We start from the raw sequence: 27,729 nt of genomic DNA on the forward strand, positions 1-27,729 counted from the left end.
TTTTTATCCCTAGCTTCACTGACTGCTATTGCTTAAACTACCTGTACCTCACCCTCTTTATTAAAGAGGGTTAGTAAGGGGATGTTAAGGAAAGCCTTTTTAAAAATAATGGCATCGGGGTGCCTGGGTGGCTCAGTCAGTTAAGTTATCTGACTTTGGCTCAGGTCATGATCTCAGTTCGTGAGTTCGAGCCCCGCGTCAGGCTCTGTGCTGACAGCTCAGAGCCTGGAGCCTGCTCCGGATTCTGTGTCTCCCTCTCTCTCTCTCTGCCCCTCCCCTGCTAGTACTCTGTCTCTCTCTCTCTCAAAAATAAATAAAACATCAAAAAAATATATATTGGCATCAGGGGCTCCTGGGTGGCTGAGTTGGTTGAGCATCCCCGACTCTTGATTTTGGCTCAGGTCATGATCCCAAGGTCGTGGAATCAAGCCCCGCATCAGGCTCTGTGCTGAGCGTGTATCCTGGTTAAGAGTCTCTCTCTCCCCCCACCTCTGCCCCTCTCCTGCTCGCTCGCTCTCTCTCTCTCTCTCTCTCTCTCTGTCTTTCTAAAGTAAGATAAGATAAAATTACAATAAAATAAAATGAAATAAAATAAAATAAAATAAAAATAGCATCAAACCAAAGCTTACTACTAGATGTGATAAAGAAATTGAAGTTATAGTAGGGAAGAGAGAAGACAGAAAAATTAGGCAGTAGTCATTTTCTTTCTCAACCAAATAATGGTGGGTATCTTTCTTTTTTTTTTTTTTTTTTTTTTTTTTTTTTTATTTTTATTTTTGGGACAGAGAGAGACAGAGCATGAACGGGGAAGGGGCAGAGAGAGAGGGAGACACAGAATCGGAAACAGGCTCCAGGCTCCGAGCCATCAGCCCAGAGCCCGACGCGGGGCTCGAACTCACGGACCGCGAGATCGTGACCTGGCTGAAGTCGGAGGCTTAACCGACTGCACCACCCAGGCGCCCCTATCTTTCTAATTTGAATGGTTCTAGAGTTTGTTTTCTGTGAATAGGAGAGTATCCTTGAGTATTCAGGAACACAGTTGAAAATGTGAAGTTCACATTAGCTTTGGAAATTGGGCCCAATGTTGTTATGTATCATTTGGCAAGCCTGTAGTGCTCACACAAATGAGGTACTGAGCAAATGTTAACAGAATTGAATTGAACTAAGGCCATACTTAGTCCTGAAAGGCACTTGTCTTCCTTTCTGCCTAATGTCCTTTGGTTCCTCCATCCTTCCCACCCACCATTCCCCTTTATCCAGTCCACACAGCTTTATTTAATGAAACCTGTGTGATTCCAAGATAACGATGATAACTAATGCTTTTAGAGTTGTTGAAATGCTTTCTGATTCTCTTTATGTTGGAAGGAAATTGAGAAGTTTGAGAGGTCAGTCTGTAAATGATGCTTTGGCTGCAATCTTGGCCTTTGAGTTCTGCTTTGTTTTTTGTTTTTTGTTTTTTTAATTTACATTATTTCCTTTATTTTTTTATTTTTGAGAGAGAGAGAGAGCGAGCGAGAGAGGGGAACAGAGGATCTGAATCAGGCTCTGCACTGACAGCAGTGAGCCTGACACAGGGCTCAAACTCACGAACCTTGAGATGATGACCTGAAGTCATGACACTCAACTGACTGAGCCATCCAGGCACCCCAGAGTTCTGTTTTATTTAATGGAAGTATTTAAGCCTCAGTCTGGGTAGCTGAAAAATACTACTAGAAAGAATGTCTCAGTCTTCCTTCCACTGGAGACCAGCTTGCTGAACTCCACATTGTACCTCAGTCGAACTGACTGTTGAGTTGTAGGGCATGCCTCAAGTTGTCCTATGGTTTTACTGCCCAGTTCCAGAGAGTTACAATGGACTCATGAGTCATTCTGTGAGTGACAGGAGCCCCTTGCTATTGCTGCTGTCTGGTTCCGAGCCCAGGGTTCCAGGGGGTACAGAGACAAGAAGATTGCTGTCCCTTAGGCCTTTTGCTAGCCATTTTGGATAAGAATGTAATCCTGAAGACTTAGGATATGAATATATGCACTTGACTTTTCCCACTGAATATGTAAGGTTGTTTGTGTTTGAGAATAAATTGATTTCCTTTGGAGGGAGGAGACTTCTGTGTTTTTCTTGCTCTCAAATTCTTGCAAGGCTTCTTGAAAGAACTAGCCTCCAGATGGACCAATTATTGTTGGAGACACGCACCCAGCCAATTCCTAATATGAGTACATACTTAATGCAGGCAGATGGGTGTATGTTTTTTGCTGTGACCTGCCTGTCAGGAAGTGACACCCACAGGAAAATGTCTTATGACCCAGACTAGCTTGAGTTGGCTGTGGGGTGAGGGGAGAGGGAGAGTCATATGATATGAAGATGAATCACTGAGATGGCATATTTACTTTTCTTCCTCTTCTTCATATTTACCAGGTTGGGGACTGGAGGGAATGAGGTAAATGTGAAATAACCTTGGAGGGCTCCCTGGCCTGGGGAAGAAAACCTCAGGAGGGAGGTCCATAGTGTATAGATTGCTTCACTGTCCCATTTTCCAAGGACCTCTGAGGATTAAGTTACCACCTGCAAGAGGAGGTGGATTTTAATCTTTGGGGACTCTCATGTCCTGATCTCTTGCTTACCAGAGTTACTTAAAAGAACCCCATTCTAACCAGGTAGCAGATTCTTTTTCCTGTTGTGATTTTTCCCTTCCATTGCTCTCTTGGTTTGTCTTTCCTAAACTTTTTAAGGTTTTGTTAATACCCTGCGAGTGGAATAGTAAGGCTGCTAGAGGAAATCAGCCATTGATGGAGTTTCCTTAATCTCATTCCATAATACTTTACTAATTTCCTCTCAACTGATACTTTTTTGAGTCTTTACCTGATTGATGCAGAGCAACAGTTTGCATGAATGTACCTTGGAAGTTGGGCTTTGAGTCCGTTTTACCATGTATACTAGACTTGGCATCTTCTTTGGCCACAGCCCTTTCTGGCACTGGGTCTCTTAGCTGCACACATGAGCTGTATCTTCCCCTTACAAGCTGGGGAGAAGCTAGTGTCTGTCTATAGCTATTGTCTGCCTGTGCCTTCTCATTTCTTTCTAGAGGCTTGCTGACCTGGTCTATGAGCTCCTTGAATCAATTGCCTTTAACATCCTATTTTTCTTTTCTCTGTGTAGAAGATCATTGCTGTCTTCAAACCCAAGAATGAAGAGCCCTATGGGCACCTTAATCCTAAGTGGACCAAGTGGCTGCAGAAGCTATGCTGTCCCTGCTGCTTTGGCCGTGACTGCCTTGTCCTCAACCAGGGCTATCTGTCAGAGGCAGGGGCCAGTCTGGTGGACCAAAAACTGGAACTCAACATTGTACCCCGTACAAAGGTCAGTGACTTGTCTCTCCAGGGAACCTTACTGCCTATCCAGAGTTTTCCTGGGCCTAAGTCCTGCTACATGTTAATGGGGCTTAGGTCCAGGAAGGGCTGTTTATGTCCTGAGTCTAGGGTTCTCAGCCTTTTTGGGGGGGCAGGTAGTAGATTTAGGCTCATGAGTTGATCATCTGATGGAAGCCATCCTGAGAAGGATACGCATAAAATTTTTGCACACAATTCCAGGAAATTCACTGACCCTTTGATGCACACTTATGGGTTCCCTGTGTTTTTCAATCCCTGGTAACTGTAAACTGGTTAGAAACCTAGCTACTTTTATAGCTTATTCTTTTAGATTTCTGAGCTATTCCATGATTTAGAGATAAGCTAGAATGGACTAGCTTATGTCAGCTAATCACTATACAAGGTCTGGCAAGGAGGAATCTAGGATGGGATGAGAGTCTGGCTTGAACCTGTGCAGGGAACTGACCTGGAATTCTCATCCATCTTTTTGCTGTGAAATTCTTGTACTTATCTGAACATAGTAAAATCAGGGTCCCAGATCCAGGCAAATCCACACTTAGAATGGATTTGCACATCCCCTATGTTTGTTATAGACTTAGCTGAGGTTCTAAGGGAATAATAATTCCCTCCCCCTCCCCCCAATATGCTGAAATACAGAATTGTTTGCTTGCATTTTCAGGACATTTACTGATGCCAGGCTAAGAATCCCTGTACTGCGGGGTGTTACATGAAACTTTCCAAGAGTTATGAGGGGAAGGAATCTGCTGGTCAGCATATGAACATTCAAGGACACATCATCACCCATTTAGTATGTGGCTACCTCAGGTTTAGTAACAAGCTGGAGCTCTGATCTGATATGCCCTGAGGCTGCAGGAGCATCTTTGTAGCTATGGCCTTTAATCCTCTGAGAATCTGATGAAAGCTATACATCTTGTTCCCAGAAAAAAAATCACGTATTTGCAGTTGTTGTTTGCATAGAATTTCAGGGGGATGGTTCATGGACCAGTTGCAATCTACTCATTTACCTTGTAAGGACCATGCCTCTAGCTTAAAAACCCCTGCTTAAGATTTTCTTTGAAGGTTTAGATAGTAGACTGTGGGCAGAGACTGATCAGCAGATAGAAGCTTTCCTTCAAACCTGTTTTTTTCTGTTTCCCAGGGTGTTTTAGAAGAAATTGTGATTGTTGTGGTTGTTTAACTGTCTGCTCCCTTGCCACCGAACTCCAAACAATGAGCCAGCTGGTTTGTAAGTTTGTAGAGGTCAGGGACCATTTCTTGAAATTTCCTCTTATATTCAGCACCTAGCAAAGTGCTGTTTTTATAGGAAGTATTCCATAAGTGCCAGTTGAATCCGTGAGCGAGTATCAAACCAGGAGGGACAATTCTAGAGATCCCCCCGACTCAGGTCCTTGGGGAGAGCGTATGCTTGTAGCTCCCATGGACATCTGATTCATTGCCTGGTCTTGTACAGTTCATTCCTTCCCTCTATGCTTTAGTTCTCTCTGTACACAGAGTTAAATAGCACACTTTGAACATCTTGTATGATAATTAATGCTTTAAAGATCTCCTGCCTAACCAGAATTCCTCCTACTAGGCCCCTCCTAGATTCTAGAAATTGTTTTAAATACTCCTTGCTCAGCACTGTCATTCCCTTTCTTCACTAGGTAAATAGTCAGCGCCTAGCCATGTGCCTGCTCTGCTTGTGCTTCTGGAGTGCAGTGCCTGAGAATCAGAGGTTGAGGCCACATTCTGACTCTGCAGCTTTTTATTGGGTGACTCTTGGCAAGTCACTTAAAACACCCCCATATCCCCTGCTTGCTCAGTTTCCTTACTATAAAAATAAGGATATAAATAGTTCCTACTTTATGGGGCAGCTATTAAGATTACACAGGATAATCCATGTAAAACACGTAGCCTAGTGCCTTTGCACAATATAAACACTCGACACGTCCTAGCCTGTAGTATTTTTATGTCAATGCTAATCATAATAGAATGTTACCCCCCAAAATCCCATTCTTCCCCATCTCTGGTCTTCCTCTGTCCCTATGGAGAATTTTAATGTGGCCTGATGATCTTTTGCATGAGAAAGTCAGCAACAATAAAAAAAATACTTGTCTTCCATGAGACTGAGATGAGCTAGAACGTTGCAAGTTTAACAAAGAGTTGCTAAAGAATAATGAGAGGATGTCTCTCCCCTCCCAGCCTACCCACCCTTGTGACAAGATTCTATCCAGTTGATTAGAGCATCTGTCACTATGGAAACGGGGCTCATGTTGTGATGGAGCTTCAAATAGTAAGGCTCTAGTTCTCATTCAGTAGCTGTCTCTGCTCTGTGTTCCTGTGGGGTTTCAGGTTATGATAGCTTCGTTAATCATACGGAAAAAGTGGGTTGTTACAGAGAACGATAGAAAATAAATCTGACTGGGTGGGGGCGGGGGGGGGAAGGGTAGTTTATCACTTGAGAAAAGCAAGGGTTGTCACTGTGGAAACTGGCAAGGTAGTCCCTAGGAAAGCCTTTTTTCCCCTTGATTCCTGTGCATGTGTTTCCTCAGCAGAGAATGCCAACTTATAGGAACTTGCACATCCATTTTAGATACTCTGTTAACATTGGATGGACAGATGGATGGGTAAGGAGGGAGGGAATGATTTCGTCCCTAAGATTCATAGGCACAATATTTAGTTATTTGTAATGAGTTCTGCAAGGCTTAGGAAAAGAAAGAATTTTCTTTTAAATTTAATTTTATTTAATTTAGGTATTTATATGCTGAAACTCACTTGTTGCTATCTCCGAAAGAATATGCATTTACTTAATAAATATTACATTCACTTAATAAATATTTAATGAGCATGTACCAAGCACTTTGTTAGGTACCGAGGATGCTAATGTGAATAATATGATCTCTTTTTCCCCAAATCTCTTTAATCTTAAGAGAGAGGTTAGATAAATGAATGGATAATCACAAGACAGTGTGATAAAGGGTGATAATGGACACACATACGGATTGTAGTGATATTACTATAATTTGACAATCAATCATGGTTATCTTTTTTTTGTTGTTTCATGTTTATTTATTTTTGAGGGAGGTGGGGGGGAGGGGCAGAGGGAGAGGGAGATTCAGAATCTGAAGCAGGCTCTGCACTGTCAGCTCAGAGCTTGACGTGGGGCTCAAACTCAAGAACTGTGAGATCATGACGTGAGCTGAAGTCAGGTGCTTAACCGACTGAGCCACCCAGGCACCCCAACAACCAAGTGTAATATTGGTGGCCCATTAAAAAATGTTTTTTTGAATAGGCAATGCATACATCTAGTGTAGAGATCAGAAGGCACAGTAGGGTAAACAGAGTAGTTCAGCCTCTCTCCCACCTCTTGTCTTCCAGCCACTCTGTTCCTTCCTTGGAGGCAGCTATTAGTACTAGTTTCTTGTATAATATTCCAGATACAGTCTGCATAAATATGCCTATATATAGTAATCTACTAAAAATTAAAACAAGTTTTAATGTTTATATTTATTTATTTATTTGTATTATTATTATTATTTTTTAAAGTAGGCTCCATGCCCAGTATAGAGCCTAACACGGGACCTGAACTCATGACCCTGAGATCAAGACCTGAGCTGAGATCTAGAGGCAGACGCTTAACCTACTGAGCCACCCAAGCGCCCCTAGTGTTTATTTTTTAAATGTGAATAATTGTACATAGTACAAAATTCAAAATTAAATATAAGGGTATGGAGTAAATTACAATTTGTTTTTATGTGGAGAGAAATTAGGTGTCGGGCCCTCTTCTCCTAACCCAGGTGGTGGCCGTATTAGAGGAATTCATGCTAGCTGCTGTAACAAACCCTGGATTTCAGTGGTTTAATGGATCTTGCTCACATAATAGATCCATGCCAGTTAGTCAGCTCTCCTAGATCCCTTGTCACTCCATGTAGTAACGAGAGATCTAAAATCCTTCCATGATGTGTTTTTGCCATCTCAGAGCCCTTCGTTTCCAGCTGCACAGATGGGAGAGTATGAACTAAGGATCATGGGATATTTTAGGGGCCAGCCCTGCAGGTGATATACATATATCACTTTGTCAACATTCCATTGGCCTGAACTAGTCCTTAGAAAGGCTGAGAAGTGCATTCTTTCTGCATGCCCTGGGAGAGGAACAGCACTGGTGAGCGTCTAGCTGTTCCCTTCCAATGGTGTAGTTCTTATACTCGACTGTAACCTAGATATCTCTTCTCTTTCCACTATAGGTAGTGTATCTGGCCAGCGATACCTTCAACTATAGTGCCATTGACCGAGTGAAGTCCAGGGGCAAGCGGCTTGCATTAGAGAAAGTGCCAAAAGTTGGGCAGCGGTTTAATCGCATCGGGCTACCGCCAAAGGTATAAACTGCGCATGTAAAGGTGATGATTTATGGTGGCATAACCATCCAAGTGGTGAAACAAGGCACCTAGAGACTTGCATGTGGACATGCGAATAGCCTGCCTCGAGGCTCCTGTCTTCCTCCTTTTTAAGGTTTGGGGAATAATTTTCCAGAGAACAGAACTCCTAACTTCTCACTTTACTCCTCTGGCCCATTTAGATAGGCTTCTTGAATTTGGATTGGGCAAGCACTCCCATGACCTTTTTCTGACATAAACTCCACAGTGCCTTATGGGCGACTTGGCTTACTCCTGGGCTCTTTGGACTTGAGCTACAGGGAAGTCTCTTTATTCCTCCTCTTTGGCTGCAGGTTGGTTCGTTCCAGCTCTTTGTTGAAGGCTACAAAGACGCAGACTACTGGCTACGGCGTTTCGAAGCAGAACCTCTCCCTGAGAACACTAACCGGCAACTACTGCTGCAGTTCGAGCGGTTGGTGGTGCTGGACTACATCATCCGCAACACTGGTGAGCAGCTGTGGGTGGTCCCGGTGTGCTAGACGGCTGGGAGGCGCGGGGAGGCCTGGAGGCCTGCCGAGCTCCATGCCCGAGTGCCTTCTCGGGATGAGGTTTGTCTGTGAGTCAGAAGGGCCTCGAAAATAGGTTGCCAAGACACGCTTTGTCCAGTTGTGCGGTTACCAGAGGTAATGAGTCCTGGAGCCAGTAGTGCATTTGATCTTAGCCTGTTTCCCAGTCCCAGACAGAAGACACATTGGCCCTTCCGAAGCAACATCGAGAGTACTTTTGTCCTTGATCCCTAGTCACTCAGAGTAGCAAGACCCATCGTAGGACAGTTTTGTCTTTAAATACCTCATGTGCGTCGACTCATACGGTAGTTGTCATTTGGTGACTGACTTATTTCACTTAGCATATGCCCCTAAGGCTCATTCATGTTGCGGCATGCATCAGAATTTCTTTCCTTTTTAAGGCTGAATAATATTCCATTGTGTGCATATACCATATTTTGCTTATCTATCCATCAATGGACACTGGGGTTGCTTCCATGTTTTAGCTATTGTGAACGATACTGCTATGAAAGTGGGTGAACAGATATCTTTGAGACACTACTTTCAGTTATTTTATATATATATATACCCAGAGGTGGGATTACTGGATCATATGGCAGTCCTGTTGAATTGTTTCGTTTTCCTCCTTTTTTTTTCTTTTGAGAGAGTGTACACGTGTAAGAGGGGGAGGCGCAGAGGGAGAGGGAGAGAGAGAATCTTAAGCAGGCTCCATGCCCAGCTCAGAGCCTGACACAGGGCTCAATCTCATGACTGTGACATCATGACCTGAGCTGAAATCCAGAGTCAGATGCTCAACCAGCTGAGTCACCCTGGTGCCCCTGTTTAACTTTTTTTTAATTGAAGTATAGTGACCTATGCTTAGTCTTTGGAGGAACTGCCATACTGCTTTCCATTCCAGTGCACCATTTTACATTACCTCCAGTGTTGGACAGCGTTCCAGTTTCTCCACCTCTTCATCACTGTGTCATTTTCCAGGTTTTGTTTCCTTTTGTTTTTATCTTTATTTATTTATTTTTTTTTAATTTTTAATTTTTAATTTAATTTGATTTAATGTTATGTTATGTTATGGTTATGTTATGTTATGTTATGTTATGTTATGTTATGTTATGTTATTTGAGAGACAGAGCATGAGCAGGGGAAGGGCAGAGAGAGAGGGAGACACAGAACCCAAAGCGGGCTCCAGGCTCTGAGCTGTCAGCACAGAGTCCGATCCGGCACTCAAACCCACGAACCGTGAGACCATGACCTGAGCCGAAGTCAGACTCTTAACCGACTAAGCCACCCAGACACCACTCCTTTTGCTTTTAGATCACAGTCATCCTAATAGGTATAAGGTGGCATATCATTGTAGTTTTGATTTGCGTTTCCTAATGATTAGTGATGTTGTGAACATCTTTTCATGTACTTTTTGGCCATTTGCATATCTTTGGAGAAATAACTATTCAAGTCCTTTACCCATCTTTGAGTCAGGTTGTTTTGTTGTTGAGTTGTAGGAATTCTTTATATATTCTGGACATTAATTCCATCTCAAATACATGACTTGCAAATATTTCCTCACATTCTGTGGGTTGCCTTTTTATTCTGTTGGTAGAATCTTTTGATGCAACTAATTTTTATTTTTTTAATTATTTTTTTAAGTTTGTTTATTTTGAGAGAGAGAGGGACAGAGCACAAGCGGAGAAGGGGCAGAGAGAGAGGGAGGGAGAGAATCCCAAGTAGGCTCTGTGCTATCAGTGCAGAGCCCATCTCAGGGCTCAGTCTCACGAACCATGAGATCATGACCTGAGCCAAGATCAAGAGTCACACACTTAACCAACTGAGCCACCTCAATGAAAGTAATTTTAAAGTTTTCATGAAGTCCAGTTTGTCCATTTCTTAATTTTTGTCTGTGCCTTTGGTGTCATATGTAGGAAATTACTGCCAGATCTAATGCCATGAAGCTTTTGTCTTACGTTTTTGTCTTAAGAATTTTATAGTTTTTGGTCTTAGATTTAGGTCATGGATGAATTTTGAGTTAATTTTTTGTGTATGATGTGAGGTAAGTGTCCAACTTCATTTTCGGTGTGTGGATATCCAGTTTCCCCAGCACCATTTGTTTATAAGACTGATTTTCCCTGCTGAAGGGTCCTGTCACCCTTGTTGAAAACCATTTGATCACATATGCAAAGGTTTATGTCTAGAATCTATTGTTTTACATTTATCTATTTAATTTATCTATATGTTTGTCTTTATGCTAGTACCACACTATTTTGATTACTATAGCTTTGTAGTAAGTTTTGTAATAAATATAGTTTATAGTAAGCTTGAAAGTTTTGGAGGAAGTATGAGTCCCCCAGCTTTGTTCTTCTCTTTCTGGATTGCTTTGTCTATTTGGGGTCCCTTGAGATTCCATATGAATTTTAGGATGAGTTTTTCTGTTTCTGCAAAAAACATCATTGGGATTTTGATAGTAATTGCATTAGATCTCTAGATTGCTTTGAGTAATATTGACCTCTTAACAGTATTGAGTCTTTCAGTGTATAAACATGGGGTGTCTTTCCATTTATTTATGTCTTCTTTAATTTCTTTCAGCAATGTTTGTAGTTTTGTTTTTTATTTTTTGTTTTTTGTTTTTGAGAGAGGGCAAGTGGGGGAAGTGGCAAAGAGAGGGAGACAGAATCCCAAGGCAGGCCCTGAGCTGCCAGTGCAGAGCCTGTCACAGGGCTCATACCCATGAACCATGAGATCATGACCTGAGCCAGAAGTCAAGAGTGGGCACCCCGGCGCCCCTTGTAGTTTTTATTATACAAGTCTTTCACCTCCTTGGTTAAATTAATTCTTAAGTATTTTATTCTTTTTGATGCTAAGTGGAATTGTTTTCTTAATTTGCTTTTTTGGATTGCTCATTGTTGGTAAATAGAAATGCAAATGATTTTTGTGTGTTGACTTTGTATTCTGATACTTTGCTGAGTTTACTTATTAGTTCTGGTGTTTTTCTGGTATGTCATCTTTAGACTTTTCTATATATAACATCATATCATCTGCAAACAGATAATTTTACCTCTTTCTTTCAAATGTGGATGTCTTTTATTTCTTTTTCTTGCATAATTACCGTGGTCTTCCAGTATTGTGTTGGACAGAAATGTTGAAAGTGGGCATCCTTGCCTTGTCTAGATCTTAGAGAAAAAGCTTTTAGTCTTTTACCATTGAGTATGATGTTTGCTGTGAACTTTTCATTTATGACTTATATTGAGGTAGTTTTCTTCTATCCCATTTTAAGTGTTTTTATTATGAAAAGATATTGAATTTTGTCAAATGCTTTTTCTGCATCAGTTGAGATGATCATGTGCGATTTTTATCCTTCATTCTGTTAATGTGGTATATCATACTGATCAATTTTCATATGTTGAACCATATTTACTTTCCAGCAATAAAACCCACTTGGTCATGGTATAAAATCTTTCTAATAATGTTGCTGATTTCAGTTTGCTAGTATTCTGTTGAGGATTTTTGCATCAATATTTGTAAGAGATATTGGTCTGCAGTTTTCTTGTAGTATCTTTGTTGGGTATTGGTATCAAGGTAAGGCTGGTCTCATAGAATGAGTTTAGAATGTTGCCTCCTCTTCAAATTTTTGAAAATTTTGAGGAGAATTGGTGTTAGTTCTTCTTTAAGTGTTTGGTAGACTTTACCAATGAAGCCATCAGGTCCAGGGCTATTGTTTGTCAGGAGACTTTTGGTTACAGATTCAGTCTCCTTACTGGTTATAGTCTATTCTGATATTCTATTTCTGCATGATGTAGTCTTGGTAGATTTTGTGTTTCTAGGAATTTGTCCATTTCATCTAGGTTTTCCAGTTTGTTGGCATACAGTTTCCTATAGTTCTCTCTCTCTCTTTTTAATTTAAAAAGAGCGTAATGGGGAGGGGTAGAGGGAGAGGTAGAGAATCTTAAGCAGGCTCCATACCTAATGCAGAGCCCCATGTGGGGCTCTATCTCATGACCTTGAGATCATGACCTGAGCCAAAATCAAGAGTCTGACATTTAACTGACTAAGCCATCCAGGCTCCCCTATTATAGTACTCACTTAAAATCCTTCTTATTTTGGTAGAATTGGTAGTAATGTCCCTACTTTTGTTTCTGATTTTAGCAATTTCAGTCTTGTATATTTTTTTCTTAATCTAAATAGCTAAAAGTTTATCAGTTTTATTCATTCAGTGAAACAATTGTTATATTTTAGTTTTAGAACATTTAGTTTATGTATAATGTACATATAGATGAAAATCTACCATCTTATGTGCTTTCTATGTTTGTGCCTTTTTTTTCTTCCCCTTCTTCCACTGATCTTTTTTCCCCTCTTTCTTGCTTTCTTTTAAATTATTTTATACTTATTTCATTTCTCCCCTCTTTTAGCTCAGAAGCTGTATACTCTTTTCTTTTTTTTCTTTTCTTTTTTTTTTTGGTGTTAAAGATTACCATGTGAATCCTTGATTTCCCAAAATCTAATACTAATTGGTAGAAACCCTTAGCTTCATTTACCTATCTCCAGACTTTTATACTATAAATGTCATATGTTTTAATCATATATGCATATATATGTACATGTGTCTGCATGTATGTGCATATGTAAAACCACATTTCTATAAAACTATTAAGATGGTATTGTCATTATTGTTACTGTTATTAATATAATTATGGAGACTTTTGAGCATATACAAATAAGCAGAATAGTGAACCTGCATGAACTGGTTATTCCGGCCTTAACAATCATTGGTCCATGACTAATCCTGTCCCATTCACACTTCCATTTAGTTACCTTCTTTTATTATTTTAAGGTAATTTCAGGTGTAAATTTATTCCTAATTATTTCAGTATGTGTCTAAAAGACAACTCTTTTAAAAAAATACTATTACACTCCAACAAAACTAATAATAATTATCTAGATTTACTAATATATTTACCCATTTTATTGCTCTTTAAATCTTCCTGTATCTCCAAGGTTCTATTTGGGATAATTTTCTTTTGACTTAGAGAATATTTTAGCACTAGTCTGCTGGTGATGAATTTTGGTTTTGTTTGTCTGAAAATGTCATTATTTCACCTTCATTTTTTGAAGGCTATTTTTGCTGGGTATAGAATTTGGGATTGGCAGCTATTTTCTTTCAGTAGTTAAAAAAACAAATATTCCATTGTCGTCTTACTCCCATGATTTCTGTGGAGAAGTCACTTGTCCTTGTATTATTGCCGTTTATTTGAAGGTAATCTCTCTTTTTCTCTAGCTCTTTGTGAGATGTCCCCTGTAGTTGGTTTTCAAAATTTTTACTACAATATGCTTGGTATAGTTTTATTTGTATTTATCCTATTAGGGATTCAATTTTCCTTGAATCAACAGTTTGACCTTTTGTCACTTTTGGAAGATTCTTAGCTATTCTCTCTTTAAATAATTATTTCCGCCCATTTTTTCCTCCACTCCTTCTGAGAATCCAGTCACATTTTTCCTGGGTGCTTTGTTTTGCTCTTTTCTTATGACCTGTCTTTCAGATCATTACTTCTGTCTTTGGCACAGTCTAATGGTAAACTCATCTATTGAGTTCTCAATTTGGTAACCATATTTTTCAGTTCTTGAATTTCTATTTGATTCTTTTTTATGGTCTTGTTTTCTACTAATATTATCAATCTTGCCTTTTATCTTCTTAAATAGTAAGGATTTTATGTTAAATATTTAAGAGCCTGTATCTTCATTGTTTGGAGCCCCTCTAGGTTTGTTTTAATTTTCTGTTTCCTTTGTTTTTAGCCATGTCATCCTGTCTCTTTACCTAGTTATTTTGATTGTCAGATATTATATATCAAAAATGGTAAAAATATTTGGAGGCCTAGGATGCAGAAAGTAGTAGAAGATGTGTAGTGCATCTGTGTAGAAGATGATGTTTGTTTTGGCAAGCAGCTAAGGGTACCAGCAATCCAGATTCACTTTAATTTCAGGTATTAAAGGGAAACTCTGCTTAGTTCCAAGGTGTAGTCCTTCAGGTTTCAACCCAAAGCATGGGTGATTTACGAGGGTCTCCTCCCTGTATCAGTCACTGGACTATGATTTTTTCTCCCTAGCTTCACAAGACTATTAGAACACTGTTCTTCTACCTCTCAACCTCTTAGCCACCTCTTCCCAAATCAGCAGGTGCTCTAGGAGAAAAGAAGCCACAAATGCTAGACTCTTCTGTCTGAATTTCCTTTCTCTCCCAGATCTTGACATTTTAACTCTTAATGGACTTATTCAAACCTCTGATATCTTAAAGAGATCTAAAAATATTTTATTGGGACGCCTGGGTATCTTAGTTGGTTGAGCGTCTGACTCTTGATTTCAGCTTGGGTCATGGTCCCAAGCTCGTGGGATTGAGCCCTGTGTCCACACCTAGCATGGTGCCTGCTTAAAATTCTTTCTTTCTTTCTTTCTTTCTTTCTTTCTTTCTTTCTTTCTTTCTCTTTCTTTCTTTCTCTCTCTCTCTCTTTCTTTCTTTCTTTCTCCCTCCCTCCCTCCCTCCCCCCTCCCTCCCCTGCTCACACACTCTACAAAATAAAAATTAAAAAAATAAAAATACTTTATCAATGTTTTCTAGTTGTTCTCAGTGGAATGATTGGTCCAAGTGTCCAAAATATGTAGTCCATTATTACTGAAAGTGAAAATCACCCCAGTTTTTTCTAACATCATGTTTCTGTTCACAGATCGAGGCAATGACAACTGGCTGATTAAATATGACTGTCCAATGGATAGTTCTAGCTCCCGGGTAAGAGGTTGATCTATGTCTTGAAGAAGAGGATGAGGTAGTGTATATGCATAATGTAGAAGCATATAATAATCAGAAATTAGGTCATATAAGTTGAGAAGAATCAGGATAGCACATGTGTTTAAAATTGATAGGTTAATATTTGATAGAGGTTTTCTCAATCTGTTTTTTTTTATTTAAATTTTTTTTAATGTTTATTCATTTTTGAGAGACAGAGTGTGAGGGGGGAGGGGCAGAGAGAGAGAAAGACAGACAGAATCTGAAGCAGGCTCCAGGCTCTGAGCTGTCAGCACAGAGTCTGATGTGCGGCTCAAACCCACGAATTGTGAGATCATGACCTGAGCCAAAGTCAGATGCTTAACTGACTGAGCCACCCAGGCACCCCTCTCAATCTGTTTTTTAAGAAATATCCTATTGAATAATGTTGATAGAGGTAGAAGAAAATTCGAAATAAGTTTGGAATATATTACATACTTTATGCTTTTCTTGGAGATTCACATTGCATAGTAGTGTAGTAAAGGTCTGAGAAGTAGTCCATTAAATTAACCTATTTAATTTTGTTTGGCCCATGATTTCTAAACTTTTTAGAATACTTTTCTCACAATAGACCATAATTCCACAGAACCATCAGTTTAGAAAAAGCTGCTTCCTGCAATTTCCCTTACTCTCTCATTGCTTTCATATTCTACCATGCTTTTCTAGTCCTGGTCAGGCTGCACATTAAAAAAAAAAAAAAAAATTTAGTGCAATAGGAGAATGAGGTTGACTTCTATCCTTATAGTAGTTTTTTCGTCTAGCGTTTATTTTTATTTAAAAAAAAAATTTTTTTTTTTTTAATGTTTATTTATTTTCGAGACAGAGAGAGACACAGCATGAACGGGGGAGGGGCAGAGAGAGAGGGAGACACAGAATTGGAAGCAGGCTCCAGGCTCTGAGCCATCAGCCCAGAGCCCGACGCGGGGCTCGAACTCGCGGGCCGCGAGATCGTGACCTGAGCTGAAGTCGGAAGCTTAACCGACTGAGCCACCCAGGCGCCCCTGTCTAGCTTTTAACATAATTGACATATAACATTGTACAGGTTTAAGATGTACAACGTAGTGATTTGATGAATGTATATTTTGCAAAATGTTTATTTACCACAGCAAGGTTAGTTAACACATCCTCATAGTGTTTTTACTTTCTTCTCTAATAGTGGTTTTCATATTTTGTACATATCAGAATTACCTGGAAGCCTTATTAAAAATACAGATTCTTCAAGGCTTTCCCCCACTAGGTCTGGAGTAAAACTTAGGATTCCGCACTTTTAATAAGGTACCCTAGGGGATTCTGATGCCAGTATCCTGGACCCACAATCCCTGTTTCTGTGATGGCACCTGTGAGCCTGAGGCATGGAGCCAGGTAGACAGTCATGGGAGTGTCTGACAGGCCATCACAGTGTCTAGCCCGCCCCACTCTTTGCATTCGGCTCTTGTCCTTTTCCTTTTCACCTGTCCCTGAAATGGCAAGAAACTCTCTTGTGCAAGAGTAACCAACTGTTATCTTCCATGGTCCTCTTATCTCATGGCAAAATGTGGTCACCAGTAAAGTAGCATCTGGTCCAGGTCTACAGAAAAGGATTTTGGCTGGCTGAATTTGATTTTTCTTTTTCCTTTTCATACTCTCAGGACTCTCACTGCCTTTTCCTAGGAAGAAAGGCTTAGAGTTACCTTTTGTTATTGTCAGTTTCCTTCATAAGGAGGGCTGTGGCAACTCCTGGGGAAGTGTACCTTTTCTTAGATAAGGAACTCTGAGAACCTTAAATAAGCCAAGTCAGGGGTGCCATAAATGTACTAAGCTCAGGTAACTATGGAAGCCAGTTCAGAGGTTGAATAAGGATTGGTGCCTGAGGGGGTTGGGTTGGGCTACTTTGCTACTACTTTAAAGGGCCTGAGACAGGTGGGACCCTAAGTATTTTGTCTTTCCTTGTTCTTCAGGACACAGACTGGGTGGTAGTGAAGGAGCCTGTTATCAAGGTGGCTGCTATCGACAATGGGCTGGCTTTCCCTCTGAAACACCCTGACTCCTGGAGGGCATGTAAGTCTCAAGACCATTGTGATCTGGCTTTTTCTTGCTCTTCTCAATTTTTTCATCTATGGGGTGAAGATAATAATACCTCTACCACAGGATTGTTCTAAGAAGTTGTAGAATGACGCAGCTCATGCATTTAGCACAGTAGCTGACACGTGGGGCAAGTACTGCCAAACGCAAGCTACTCTTGTCATTTTTGCCTGACATTAGTCCTGTTAGAAGCACAGAGTTGAATTTTCTCATCTGTGCTTTGCATTTTTCTCATTTTTTCTGAGGACTATCTTATTATAATTTATTCTATTTGTGTTTCTAAATATAAGCTATCGTCAATGTTTTCTGTCTTCCTTGGTGACATCCTCGAAGCCAGCCCCTGCCCTGGTAATAACTGAGAAACTCTTAGAAAAAGAAAGGGAGATACAAGTAGAGGGTCACTAGCCCCTTTGCAGTACCAGTGTGTCTTTTCAGAAGGCGCATCTCAATGTCTCGTTGGTAGATAACTAGAAGTAACTAGAAGGTCATGTGATGTCCGGGAAAGAGTACAAGCTCTGGGATTTGGCAGCCCTGGGTTTGAATCCTAATTCCTTCGCTTACTCTTTAGGCTTTAGGATTAACAGCCCTGGTGACATTTCTTTTCTGTCCTATGTCAAGTAAGAGGGCTGTTCTACCTTTGGCAGTGCTCTGATAGGTGGAGGACAGAGATGGGCAGCTTTGTTTTTTGCTTTTCTTCTTTTCAGATCCCTTTTACTGGGCCTGGTTGCCCCAGGCAAAAGTCCCGTTCTCTCAGGAGATCAAAGATCTGATTCTTCCAAAGATATCGGACCCTAACTTCGTCAAGGACTTGGAGGAGGACCTATATGAACTCTTCAAGGTTAGCCCTGGGAACCTCAACCTTGTAACTATATGGAAGAAGGAATTTCTAATGGCTTTTCTAACGGGTCCTGATACAAGCCAAGAGAGAATGACTAACACTCTTCTGACTTGTGTCGGCCAATGAAGAGCAAACAAAATTCCCACATGTGGGCATCAAGACCTAGTTCGGGTTGGTTTGAAAAAAATTGACAGCCGTGATGAATCAACGTGGGTTTGTCTTGCGTGTCACGGGGCTGCAGTGTATCTGTAGAGCTCGCCTTTTCCAATGGAGCACTAGAGGCCGGAGTTCTACACAGTTCATAATGAGACTCGGGACAAGATATTCACTTGTTCTTTCTTTCCTCACCCATGAAACAGAGAGTTCTTAGGGTGGTAGCTAACTTCACTAAGCCTCATAAACCTCATGTAAGTTTTCTTCACTAGAAAGTTTTTAATCGGGGGAAGAAAGTGGGTTCTTCGGAGAGATTCACGCAGGTTCCGTCTCCTGCCCTTTTGCAGAAAGATCCTGGTTTCGACAGGGGCCAGTTCCATAAGCAGATTGCTGTCATGCGAGGACAGGTAAGCCTGGGACTTCCTCCTGTTGTCATCCCCGGACTCTCTCCGGGAGGGTTATATGCTCATGCTGAGTAAATGTAAAGCTTGTGTTTTACACCCTTTTAGTCTATGCCGTACATATTTGTGACTCTGACTTAGCACATGGGTGAGGAAAGGTAGCCCTTTCAAATCTCCCACTTCTTCCATGGTGTCCAGTGCTTGGTGAGGCATTTATTATGAGCTCAGCTCTGTGCCTGTTGCTGGCTAGTTCATTGGTAAATTTACCCAGCGGCCCCTGTCTTCAAGTTGCTCAAGGCAGGCCATAGGCCTTGGTGGTTAAGAGCCAGCCTCTGGAGTCCTTCTTCACTACTTACAACCCCTGTGGCCTTGGGCCAGAGCCTCGGTTTCCTTGTTTATAAAATGTGACAATAATAATTCCTTGCAGAGTTGGCCAAAGGATTACATAAGATAAATGCATATCAAGTGTTCAGTAAAAATAATTACCTAGCATGTGGTTAGCACTCATATATTGACCGTGGTTATAATTTTTGTTGTTATCGTTATAAGTTGTATTATTTCTTCTTTCTCCACTTTACCTTCAAAGAGAGCTAAGGAAACCCCTAGGGCATTCATTGTTGATCTTCAAAAGTAAAGACTGCCTGAAAAATTGTTTTAAAGCTCTGTAGAGCACTGACATTCTGCTTATCACTTTGATATTTTCTTTCTTTCTTTTTAATGTTTATTTATTTTTGGGGGGACAGAGAGAGAGAGTGTAAGTGGGGCAGAGAGGCAGAGGGAGAGAGAGGATCCCAAGTAGTCTCCGTGCCCAGGGCAGAACCCAACATGGGACTCAAACCCACGAACCATGACCTGAGCGAATATCAAGAGTCAGATGCTCAACCAACCAAGCTGCCCAGGCGCCCCAACTTTAAAGTCTTAAAGACATCTGGGATGGCATAGTGGGATGACTTAGTGGACACAGTGCCTGTGTTTGAACCCTGGCTCTGTCATTTATTGGTGAGGTCTTGGAGAAGTTGTTTAATCTCTCCTCCTTTTAGTGTGTCCATATGTAACATGGGGTTAGTAATAGCTCCTATCTCATAGGGTTATTTTGAGATCAATGGTTTAGAGTAGTACGTGGTGTATTGAAGTAATCAATATGTATTAGCGGTTTTGATTATGATTTTGTGTGCAGAAAAGGTAGGTTCTCACATCTTTAAAGGTCAAGAAGGTCTTTCTAGTCATAATTATGCATTTACCTCTACCTACCATTTAGGTAAAGGCTTCTTGTGAGAGCAATTCTTGGGCTTACTGAGTTCATGTTTCCTTGGAAGTGGGATGTACAGAGGTTTTAAGAGCTGCAGTTATTATAGCTGCTTGAATACCAGTGACGTGGTCTTCCTCCATTTCCCAAATAATGTAAGGGCCCAGTTAAGCTGGCAGAATTTTTGGAGACCTTAAAAGCCACATGATGTACTGTGGTATTATGGAACTCAGCATAAAGGAATGAACTTCTCAACCTCGTGTAGGCTATGCCTCTGTCCCTATTATACTATCTTCTCTAATCCCTTTCCAGCTCAGTCCCTTGCCAAAACCATAGCAACCCTCCTCTCATCATATCGGTCAGGGCCGTTATCTAGAGTGGCAAAAGGGGGTGGGGTGGGGTGGGGTGGGAGAGTACAATTTTATCTTTCTCTCTGTCTTGTGCCCTTAATGTCCTTTGAGGGCCTTTTGGCCTCTTACGACTTAGAGTGCCTCCCTCTCAACACCGTAAGTTTCCATGAGCATCCAGCTCATTTCAGCAGGTAGGTGGCCAATATATCGGTCACATCCTTACTTGCTTACCAGTCACACACAACGAGGCAAGACGAGCCGCCGCCTTGCAGAAATCTGACATACCACAGGGAAAGGAGGTCACAACCCTTTCTGTACCTGAGCTGTAATCACAGAGTGCCTATATGAGGGCCCTCAGCCAAAGGGGAAGAGTAAAGACCTTCCAGAGAGCTGGAGTTGGATGCCAGTTGTTACTGAAAGACTTTGCACCAGATGTTAGATCTGCGGGGTCTGAGGGAAAGCCTCTTTAAATGGCACTTTCAAAGATTTTATCCTTTAGCTTTATGTGCTACAGAATATGTGCTATCGATTTCTTGTCAGCTTTTTAATTTGAAGAATTTCAAACCTTAGTAAAGTAGGATCTCCTAGATTCACCGGTTATTATAGTTAGCCACGCTTGCTTTATCTCTGTATCTATTTGCTTGTATCTCTATAGGTTATCTATCTGAGGAATATCTATCTACAAATGTATCTGATTTCTCTCTTTAATATAACTGTATAATTTGTCTCTCTCTAGATAGATAGATTGATACATTTTATTTTTGGCCAAATCTTTTGAAAGTAAGCTGTAGATAATTTGACATTTTACCCCAAATAACTTCAGCATGCATAAAAGGCAGCTTGTAACCCAGAGAATAATAGGGGAAGCACAGGAAGAACCAGCCAGGGCAGGTTTAAAATTCTCTGTCTCTTGGGGCGCCTGGGTGGCTCTGTGAGTTAAGTGTCCAACTCTTGGTTTTGGTTCAGGTCATGATCTCATGGTTCATGGGTTCAAGCCCCTCATTGGGCTCTGTGCTGACAGCATGGAGCCTGCTTGGGATTCTCTCTCCCTCTCTCTCTGCCCCTCCCTCCCCAAATAAAGTAAAGAAACCTAAAAAAAAAATCCTGCCTCTTAAGTTGGGTGGTTTCCTACATAATTCACTCCAATTCCATTTGAAACTCCTTTTCGTTCTCTACCCAGAGTTTGTGCTCAAGGCTCTTTGAAGCAGTGGAGGATGCTGACAGATACTAAAACAATGAAGTAAAACAGAATTAATTACAGATAGGATCCACTTCTGACTTCTCACCTCTGTTTCAGGTGTATCTCTGCCTCTTCATGGGCAGCGTTTGCAGGCCAGGGATATTTGTGGCTTAAAGGCCGTGTGTCTCTGTGATTTGAGGGTCCAGCCTTTCTTACCCTCCCCTCTGTCTGTGGCCTGACCATGAAAATCTTCAATATCTGGCGGTTTAAAGAAGGCTATCATAGGGGTGCCTGGCTGGCTCAGTTAGTAAAACGTGTGACTCTTGATCTTGGGGTTGTAAGTTCAAGCCCCATATTGGTTACAGAGATTATTTAAAATAAAATCTTTTTATTTGTTTAACTTTTTAAAGAGACAGTGTGTGAGCAGGGGAGATTGGCAGAGGGAGAGAGAGGGAATCTCAAGCAGGCTCCGTGCTCAGCATAGAGCCCAATGCGGGGCTTCATCGCACTACCCTGGGATGGTGACCTGAGTTGAAATCAAGAGTTGGGCCGTCAACTGACTGAGCCACCCAGATGCCCCATACTTAAAAATAAAAGCTTTTTTTTTTAAATTTATTTTTAATGTTTATTCATTTTTGAGAGACAGAGAGAAACAGAGTGTGAGCAGGGAGGGGGAGAAAGGGAGACACAGAATCCAAAGTAGGCTCCAGGCTCTGAGCTGTTAGCACAGAGCCTGACGCGGGACTCAAACTCACAAACCGTGAGATCATGACCTGAGCTGAAGTCGGATGCTTAACCGACTGGGCCACCCAGGTGCCTCTTAAAAATAAAATCTTAAGGGGCTTCTGGGTGGCTCGGTCGGTTGAGTGTCTGATTTTTTTTTTTTTTTTTTTTTTTTGCGTCTGAGTCTTGATCTGAGCTCAGGTCATGATCTCATAGTTTGTGAGTTCAAGCCCCACACTGGGCTCTGTGCTGGCAAGGTGGAGCCTGCTTGGGATATTTTCTCTCTCTCTCTCTCTCTCTCTCTCTCTCTCCTCTCTCTCCTCTCTCTCCTCTCTTTCTCTCTTTCTTTCTCTCTCTCTCTCTCTGCCCCACCCTCTCCCACCCCCTCTCTCTTCTCAGAATAAATAAACTTAAATAAAATCTTAAAAATAAATTTAAAAAATCTTAAAAAAATTTTTTTTTTAAGATTTACTTATCTTGAGAGAGAGTGTGTGAGCAGGGGAGGGACCGAGAGAAAGAGAATCCTAAGCAGTCTCTGCGCTGTCAGTGCAGAGCCTGATGCAGGGCTCAAACTCATGCACTGTAAGATCACAACCTGAGTGGAAATCAAGAGTCAGTCACTTAACCAACTGAGCCACCCAGGTGCCCCACAAATAAAATCTTTAAAAAAAAAAGAAAAGAAAAGAAACTGGGGAGCTTGAGTGGCTCAGTTGGTTAAGCGACTTCGGCTCAAGTCATGATCTCACTGCTCGCGAGTTCGAGCCCTGCATCGGGCTCTGTGCTGACAGCTCACAGCCTGGAGCCTGCTTCCGATTCCATCTCCATCTCTCTGCCTCTCCCCTGCTCACACTCTGTCTCTCTCTCTTTCTCTCAAATATTAAACAAACAAATAAATAAAAACATAAAAAAAAAGAAACTGTTTTAGCAAGCAAGCAAGCAGGCTATTATCAGACTACTTCCACTTTTGTACTCTCCTGTCAGAGAAGATAGATGGTGGTGATTCTAATTTTGGCAAACGTGTCCCCATGGACACATTTCTGAAATGTCTGTAAAAAACAGACTAAAGTTGGTAAAGAGCTATGTTGTATCCTGAATGGGATCCTGAAATCAAAACAGAACTGTACTGGAAAACCTAATGAAATCCAAATTAAGTCTGGCGTTTGGTTAATAGTAATGTTCCACTGTTAATTTCTAACTTTTGGTAAATGTGCCATAGTTCTATAAAAATTTAACATTAGGAAAAACTGGTAAATGGTGTACAGGAACTCTCTGTACTATCTTTGTAACTCTTCTGTAAGTCTAAAGTTATTCCAAAGTAAAAATTTTACTCAAAAAGACTCACAAAAACGATGATAAAGAGACAGCATTAGGGGTGCCTAGGTGGCTCAGTCAGTTAAGCACCTGACTCTTTTTTTTTTTTTTTTTTTTAATTTTTTTTTTAAGTTTATTTTTGAGACAGAGAGAGACAGAGCATGAACGGGGGAGGGTCAGAGAGAGAGGGAGACACAGAATCGGAAGCAGGCTCCAGGCTCTGAGCCATCAGCCCAGAGCCCGATGCGGGGCTCGAACTCACGGACCACAAGATCGTGACCTGAGCCGAAGTCGGACGCTTAACCGACTGAGCCACCCAGCACCTGACTCTTGATCTTGGCTCTTGATCTTGGCTCAGGTCATGATCTCATGGTTTGTGAGATCGAGCCTCATGTTGGGCTCTGCGCTGACAGTGCGGAGCCTACTGGGGATTCTCTCTCTCTCTCCCTCTGCCCCTCTCCTGCTTGTGCTCTGTCTCCCTCAAAATAATAAATAACCTTAAAAAAAAAAAAAGATAGCAGTAGAGGGAGAAGCCAACTGAAATGTTGGCTTTTTCCCAAATATATGGTCTTTGTAGGAAAATCAGAAAATAAGTATAAACAACCATGAACAAATAAAAATCACCTATAATTCCTTGACCCAGAGATAATCAGTGCCAAGTTCCAGAATTTTTTTCTCTGCAGATAGGTAGATAGAATTTTAGAAAATGAAGGTAGAGTCTTTACATCATAATACTGGCTCCTGTCTCTGTCCTTTGCTATCTAATGACATTGTGATCAGCTTTCCATGCCAATAAAATCTATCTTTTAATTGCTGTTTCTTAGCCCTTACATTATTAACTGTTCCCATACTCTGAGGCATTTATACCATTTTTACCGCTAAAAACAATACTGCACTGTATTAGTTGAAACTAAGTGTTTTGTGCCTATCCATGATTGTTTCTTTAGTTCCTAAAAGTGGAATTGCTGAGTCAGAGGGCCTGTTCACTTTTAAGCCTTTATCGTCTGCTTGCCTTTCTGAAAAACTGGCCCAGGGTCCAGCCCCACAGCTTGGCTCTGAACTGTCCCCACCTCTGAGGCATCTTCTTCTTCTGTATCCTTACTAATGGGAAGGGGAAAAAATGGGAGGTTTTTGTTTTAATTTGTATTTTTTAAATGACTGGAGAGGTTTCCATTTTTCGTATTTTGCCCGTTTATATTCCTACTTCTGGAAATACCCTAGGTGTATAGTTTTTCATTTTTGTGTTGTTTATTTTTGTATTGATTTATGGGAGCACTCTGTCAGCAGGTCTCCCTTCAGAGGCAGACCAGGATGCCTTGGTCTTTTCCTCACTGATCTTATTTTTCCTACTGCAGATCCTAAATCTGACCCAGGCCCTGAAAGACAACAAGAGTCCCCTGCACCTTGTCCAGATGCCACCCGTGATTGTCGAGACGGCCCGTTCCCACCAGCGGTCTTCTAGCGAGTCCTACACACAGAGCTTTCAGAGTCGGAAGCCCTTCTTTTCATGGTGGTAGCCCGAGAGTCAGACAGAGACCTACTGTTCGAGACTCGGGCTGGGAGGAAGCCTGGGGGTGGGTTGCAGGAAAAGCCCGAGAAGCCGGTGGAGAGCAGTGCCCTTGAGAGCCCTTCTTCTCTGCTCGTCACCCCCCTCAGGGCTTTCCCAAGCACAGGGAGAAGCACAATCAGAGGGACAGTGTGTGCCTGTGGGCCCTTCTGAGTGCTAGGGAGGGCTGGAGCCTCCGCGCAGGTAGTCCAGATGCCCGGGAAGGAGCAGCTCCCTTCCAGCATCCCCTGGGGCAGGCTGGGAAATTCCCTTCCCTCCCTGACACCCTGCTCTGTGGCAATTCCTCATTATATTCTGCATCAGAAAACAGACAGACAAATACACATTTAAATATTAGTAGCAAAACCGAGGCAGATTCCCAGATCCTCTCAGGTCAGAAACCTCTGATCCAGACCTAAATTTGCATGGACCCAGATGCTCAGGTGCCTCACAGTTCCTTACTCCCGTGGACCAAGGCAGCTGGGTGATTCAGAGGGCAACTGGGTGACTCACCAGTTGGGAGAGACAGAAGCCACACCTTTCCTTTGGATTTTTGCCAAGTTTTCTTCCCCTTCTCCCACCAGTGCAATAGGGTGACTGAAAGCCTCCCGATCCAGTTCTCGCAGCGGGGACACTTTTGATCCAGAACTCTTAGTGGTTGTGCATATGATTGTAGAGATTGGCTCTGCTCTCTGCCCTTCTAGGGACACAGTGTCTCTAGTCCAGGCTTGCAGTTTGCCCGTCATTCAGGCAAAGGCAAGAGGGCAGAAGCGGCTCCCCCAGTATGCACAAGCCATCCATTTGGCCTGAGTACATGCCGGGGGCCGTAACTGGTCTGTGGGCAAACATCCCAGCCTTGCTTCCCCAGTCTTGGTGACAGACACCCCGGTCCTCTTATTTGTTTCTGTTGTTTCAGATATTTTTTTTTCTCGACACTTTTCCCTCAGGGGGTTCAGTTTTGGGTTCTGGAGTGGGTCTCTGAGGATTCTGGGATGCATCTCAGCTCATAGGAGGACAGGATATTAGGTCCCTGGACTTCTTTTTATGCTACCACTGCTGCTGCTTGGCGGAGGTAATGGGACTCATATTCTCTTCCTAGTCGGCAGCTTCCCTTTGCTCCCTGACTTTTTGTTCTAGGCCAATTTTTCCATGGCTTCTTGAGAAAGGCAGGGCCCAAAGGAGAAGGGCCTTCAAACTGTCCCCTAGAGCCTGCCCAGTTCAATGTGCATCTTCCTGCTTCCATGTCTCTTTTCCCTCAGCTGTCCCCCTTGCCAGGTGTCCGAGCCCTTTCTACACCAAAGCAAAGAATGGCCTCAGGAGAGAGTAGAGAGGGTGCCATCTGTGGCTAAGGGGCAGTTCTGTGCTACTGGACACTTCAAGATTCTGGCACCCTGCGATTGGTCAATCAGTCTTGGAAAGAAACGATCTTGAAGGTTTGAAAAACAACCAAAGAAGGGAGCGAGGACTATGGCTGCGTGCCCTCTGCTTGCCCAGCTCCCACTGCCCAGGAGGCAGAGCAGAGATGTGCAGCCCTCTCATCAGCTGGGCCAAGCTGGTCCCTTTGCATCCTAGCCCCCAGGGGCCAGCTTGTGCCGGCAGGGGGTGGGCCCCAGCTGACAGGAGGAGTCTCTGGGAGCTGGGTACGCATGCCCTGTGGACGAAGGCACAGCTCCTAACCCTGACAATCTCATTCAGCTGGCCTGGAATCTAACCTTGGGGACCATGTTTGTGACAGTGCCTGCCCCCAGACTGTAGGAGCAGCAGGGCTCCCAGAGGCCAGAAGGGACCCAAGTGTGCTTGGCTCTCCAAAGATCTCTCTCCACAAACCTGTCGGTAAAGCTTCCAACCTGGGCGTCAAGAGAGCCTAAGCTGTCTTAGAGGAGGCTGGGAGAAGCCAGCCTGTGCAAGTAGGTCTGCACATCGCCCTCATCTAGACCAGCTCTGTGATGAGAAGGAAATCGAGTCCAATGTACAAGGGGGCTGGCCCCAGTCCTGGCAGGCGGGAGCGTGGGCCATCCTTTCCTGGCATGTTTCCATTCTCCTTGAAGCCTGGACTCAGGTTGCCTTGAATGTGGACTAGGGAGAGCCAGGAGCCTCAAAGTGCCAGGGCAGGCTTCTGGGCGGCACTTACAGAACAGCTGGGCCCTCTGTCAGCCGCAGGCCCTGTCCCCGTGTCAGGGAGGAGAGGCCGGGCTGGGAGAGTACTGCTGCCTGTGTTCTTCCAACGCACTGTAGAACTTGTATGTAATGTATTTAAATCAATGCAAATGTATGAATAACAAGTCCAATTCTGACCTTTTTTGTCTAGTTTTCTTGGGTGAAAGGAAGACAAGGTAGAATGCAGTTTTAAGGACAAAGAACCATGTGTTTCCATGGAATTGCTGAGATACAGCTCCTAAGTTATACAGGTCCTCATTTCCAAGGTCCCACTGCTCTAAAAACCAGAAATATTTTCATTGACTCATTTGACACCAAAACCTGACCTGACCCTACACTGGTGTGAATTGAAGCTATTTGTAACCATGATGTTTTCCTCTTAGTGTACTTGTTGCAGAAATACTCATGTTTTTTGATGAGATATTTCCCTACTAGGGATTATACAGTATTTGCACTGAGTACTTCCTACAAGCTGAAAAAATTCTGAGTAACAAAATCCTGTAGCCCTATGGGTTTGGGATGAGGAATGGGCTCTGCTTCTCTTCTTGGCCACAAGAGGGCAGCCTATCCTTTGTGTGCATCACTGCCTGCTTGAAGCACTTTGAACCTTGGGGTCCTTTAAAGGGTGGGTAATGGGACAGACAGGATGCCTGGGGAACAGAGGTGAA

General features: G+C 42.3%; 1 protein-coding gene across 1 annotated transcript in view; it reads left to right on the forward strand.

Moving 5' to 3' along the window:
• The window catches only part of PI4K2A (phosphatidylinositol 4-kinase type 2 alpha), a 32,943-nt gene extending 5,745 nt beyond the window's left edge, over positions 1 to 27,198 (forward strand). The window contains exons 2-9 of the mRNA XM_042908064.1: positions 3,152 to 3,352; positions 7,605 to 7,736; positions 8,087 to 8,240; positions 14,998 to 15,059; positions 17,033 to 17,132; positions 17,861 to 17,994; positions 18,495 to 18,554; positions 24,714 to 27,198. Coding sequence (XP_042763998.1) covers positions 3,152 to 3,352; positions 7,605 to 7,736; positions 8,087 to 8,240; positions 14,998 to 15,059; positions 17,033 to 17,132; positions 17,861 to 17,994; positions 18,495 to 18,554; positions 24,714 to 24,875 — 1,005 coding nt within the window. The 3' untranslated portion in view covers positions 24,876 to 27,198. The remainder of the gene's footprint in view (positions 1 to 3,151; positions 3,353 to 7,604; positions 7,737 to 8,086; positions 8,241 to 14,997; positions 15,060 to 17,032; positions 17,133 to 17,860; positions 17,995 to 18,494; positions 18,555 to 24,713) is intronic.
• Positions 27,199 to 27,729: the final 531 nt, after the last annotated feature.

The sequence above is a fragment of the Panthera leo genome, chromosome D2 (assembly GCF_018350215.1).
Source record: "Panthera leo isolate Ple1 chromosome D2, P.leo_Ple1_pat1.1, whole genome shotgun sequence".
Lineage (NCBI taxonomy): Eukaryota > Metazoa > Chordata > Mammalia > Carnivora > Felidae > Panthera > Panthera leo.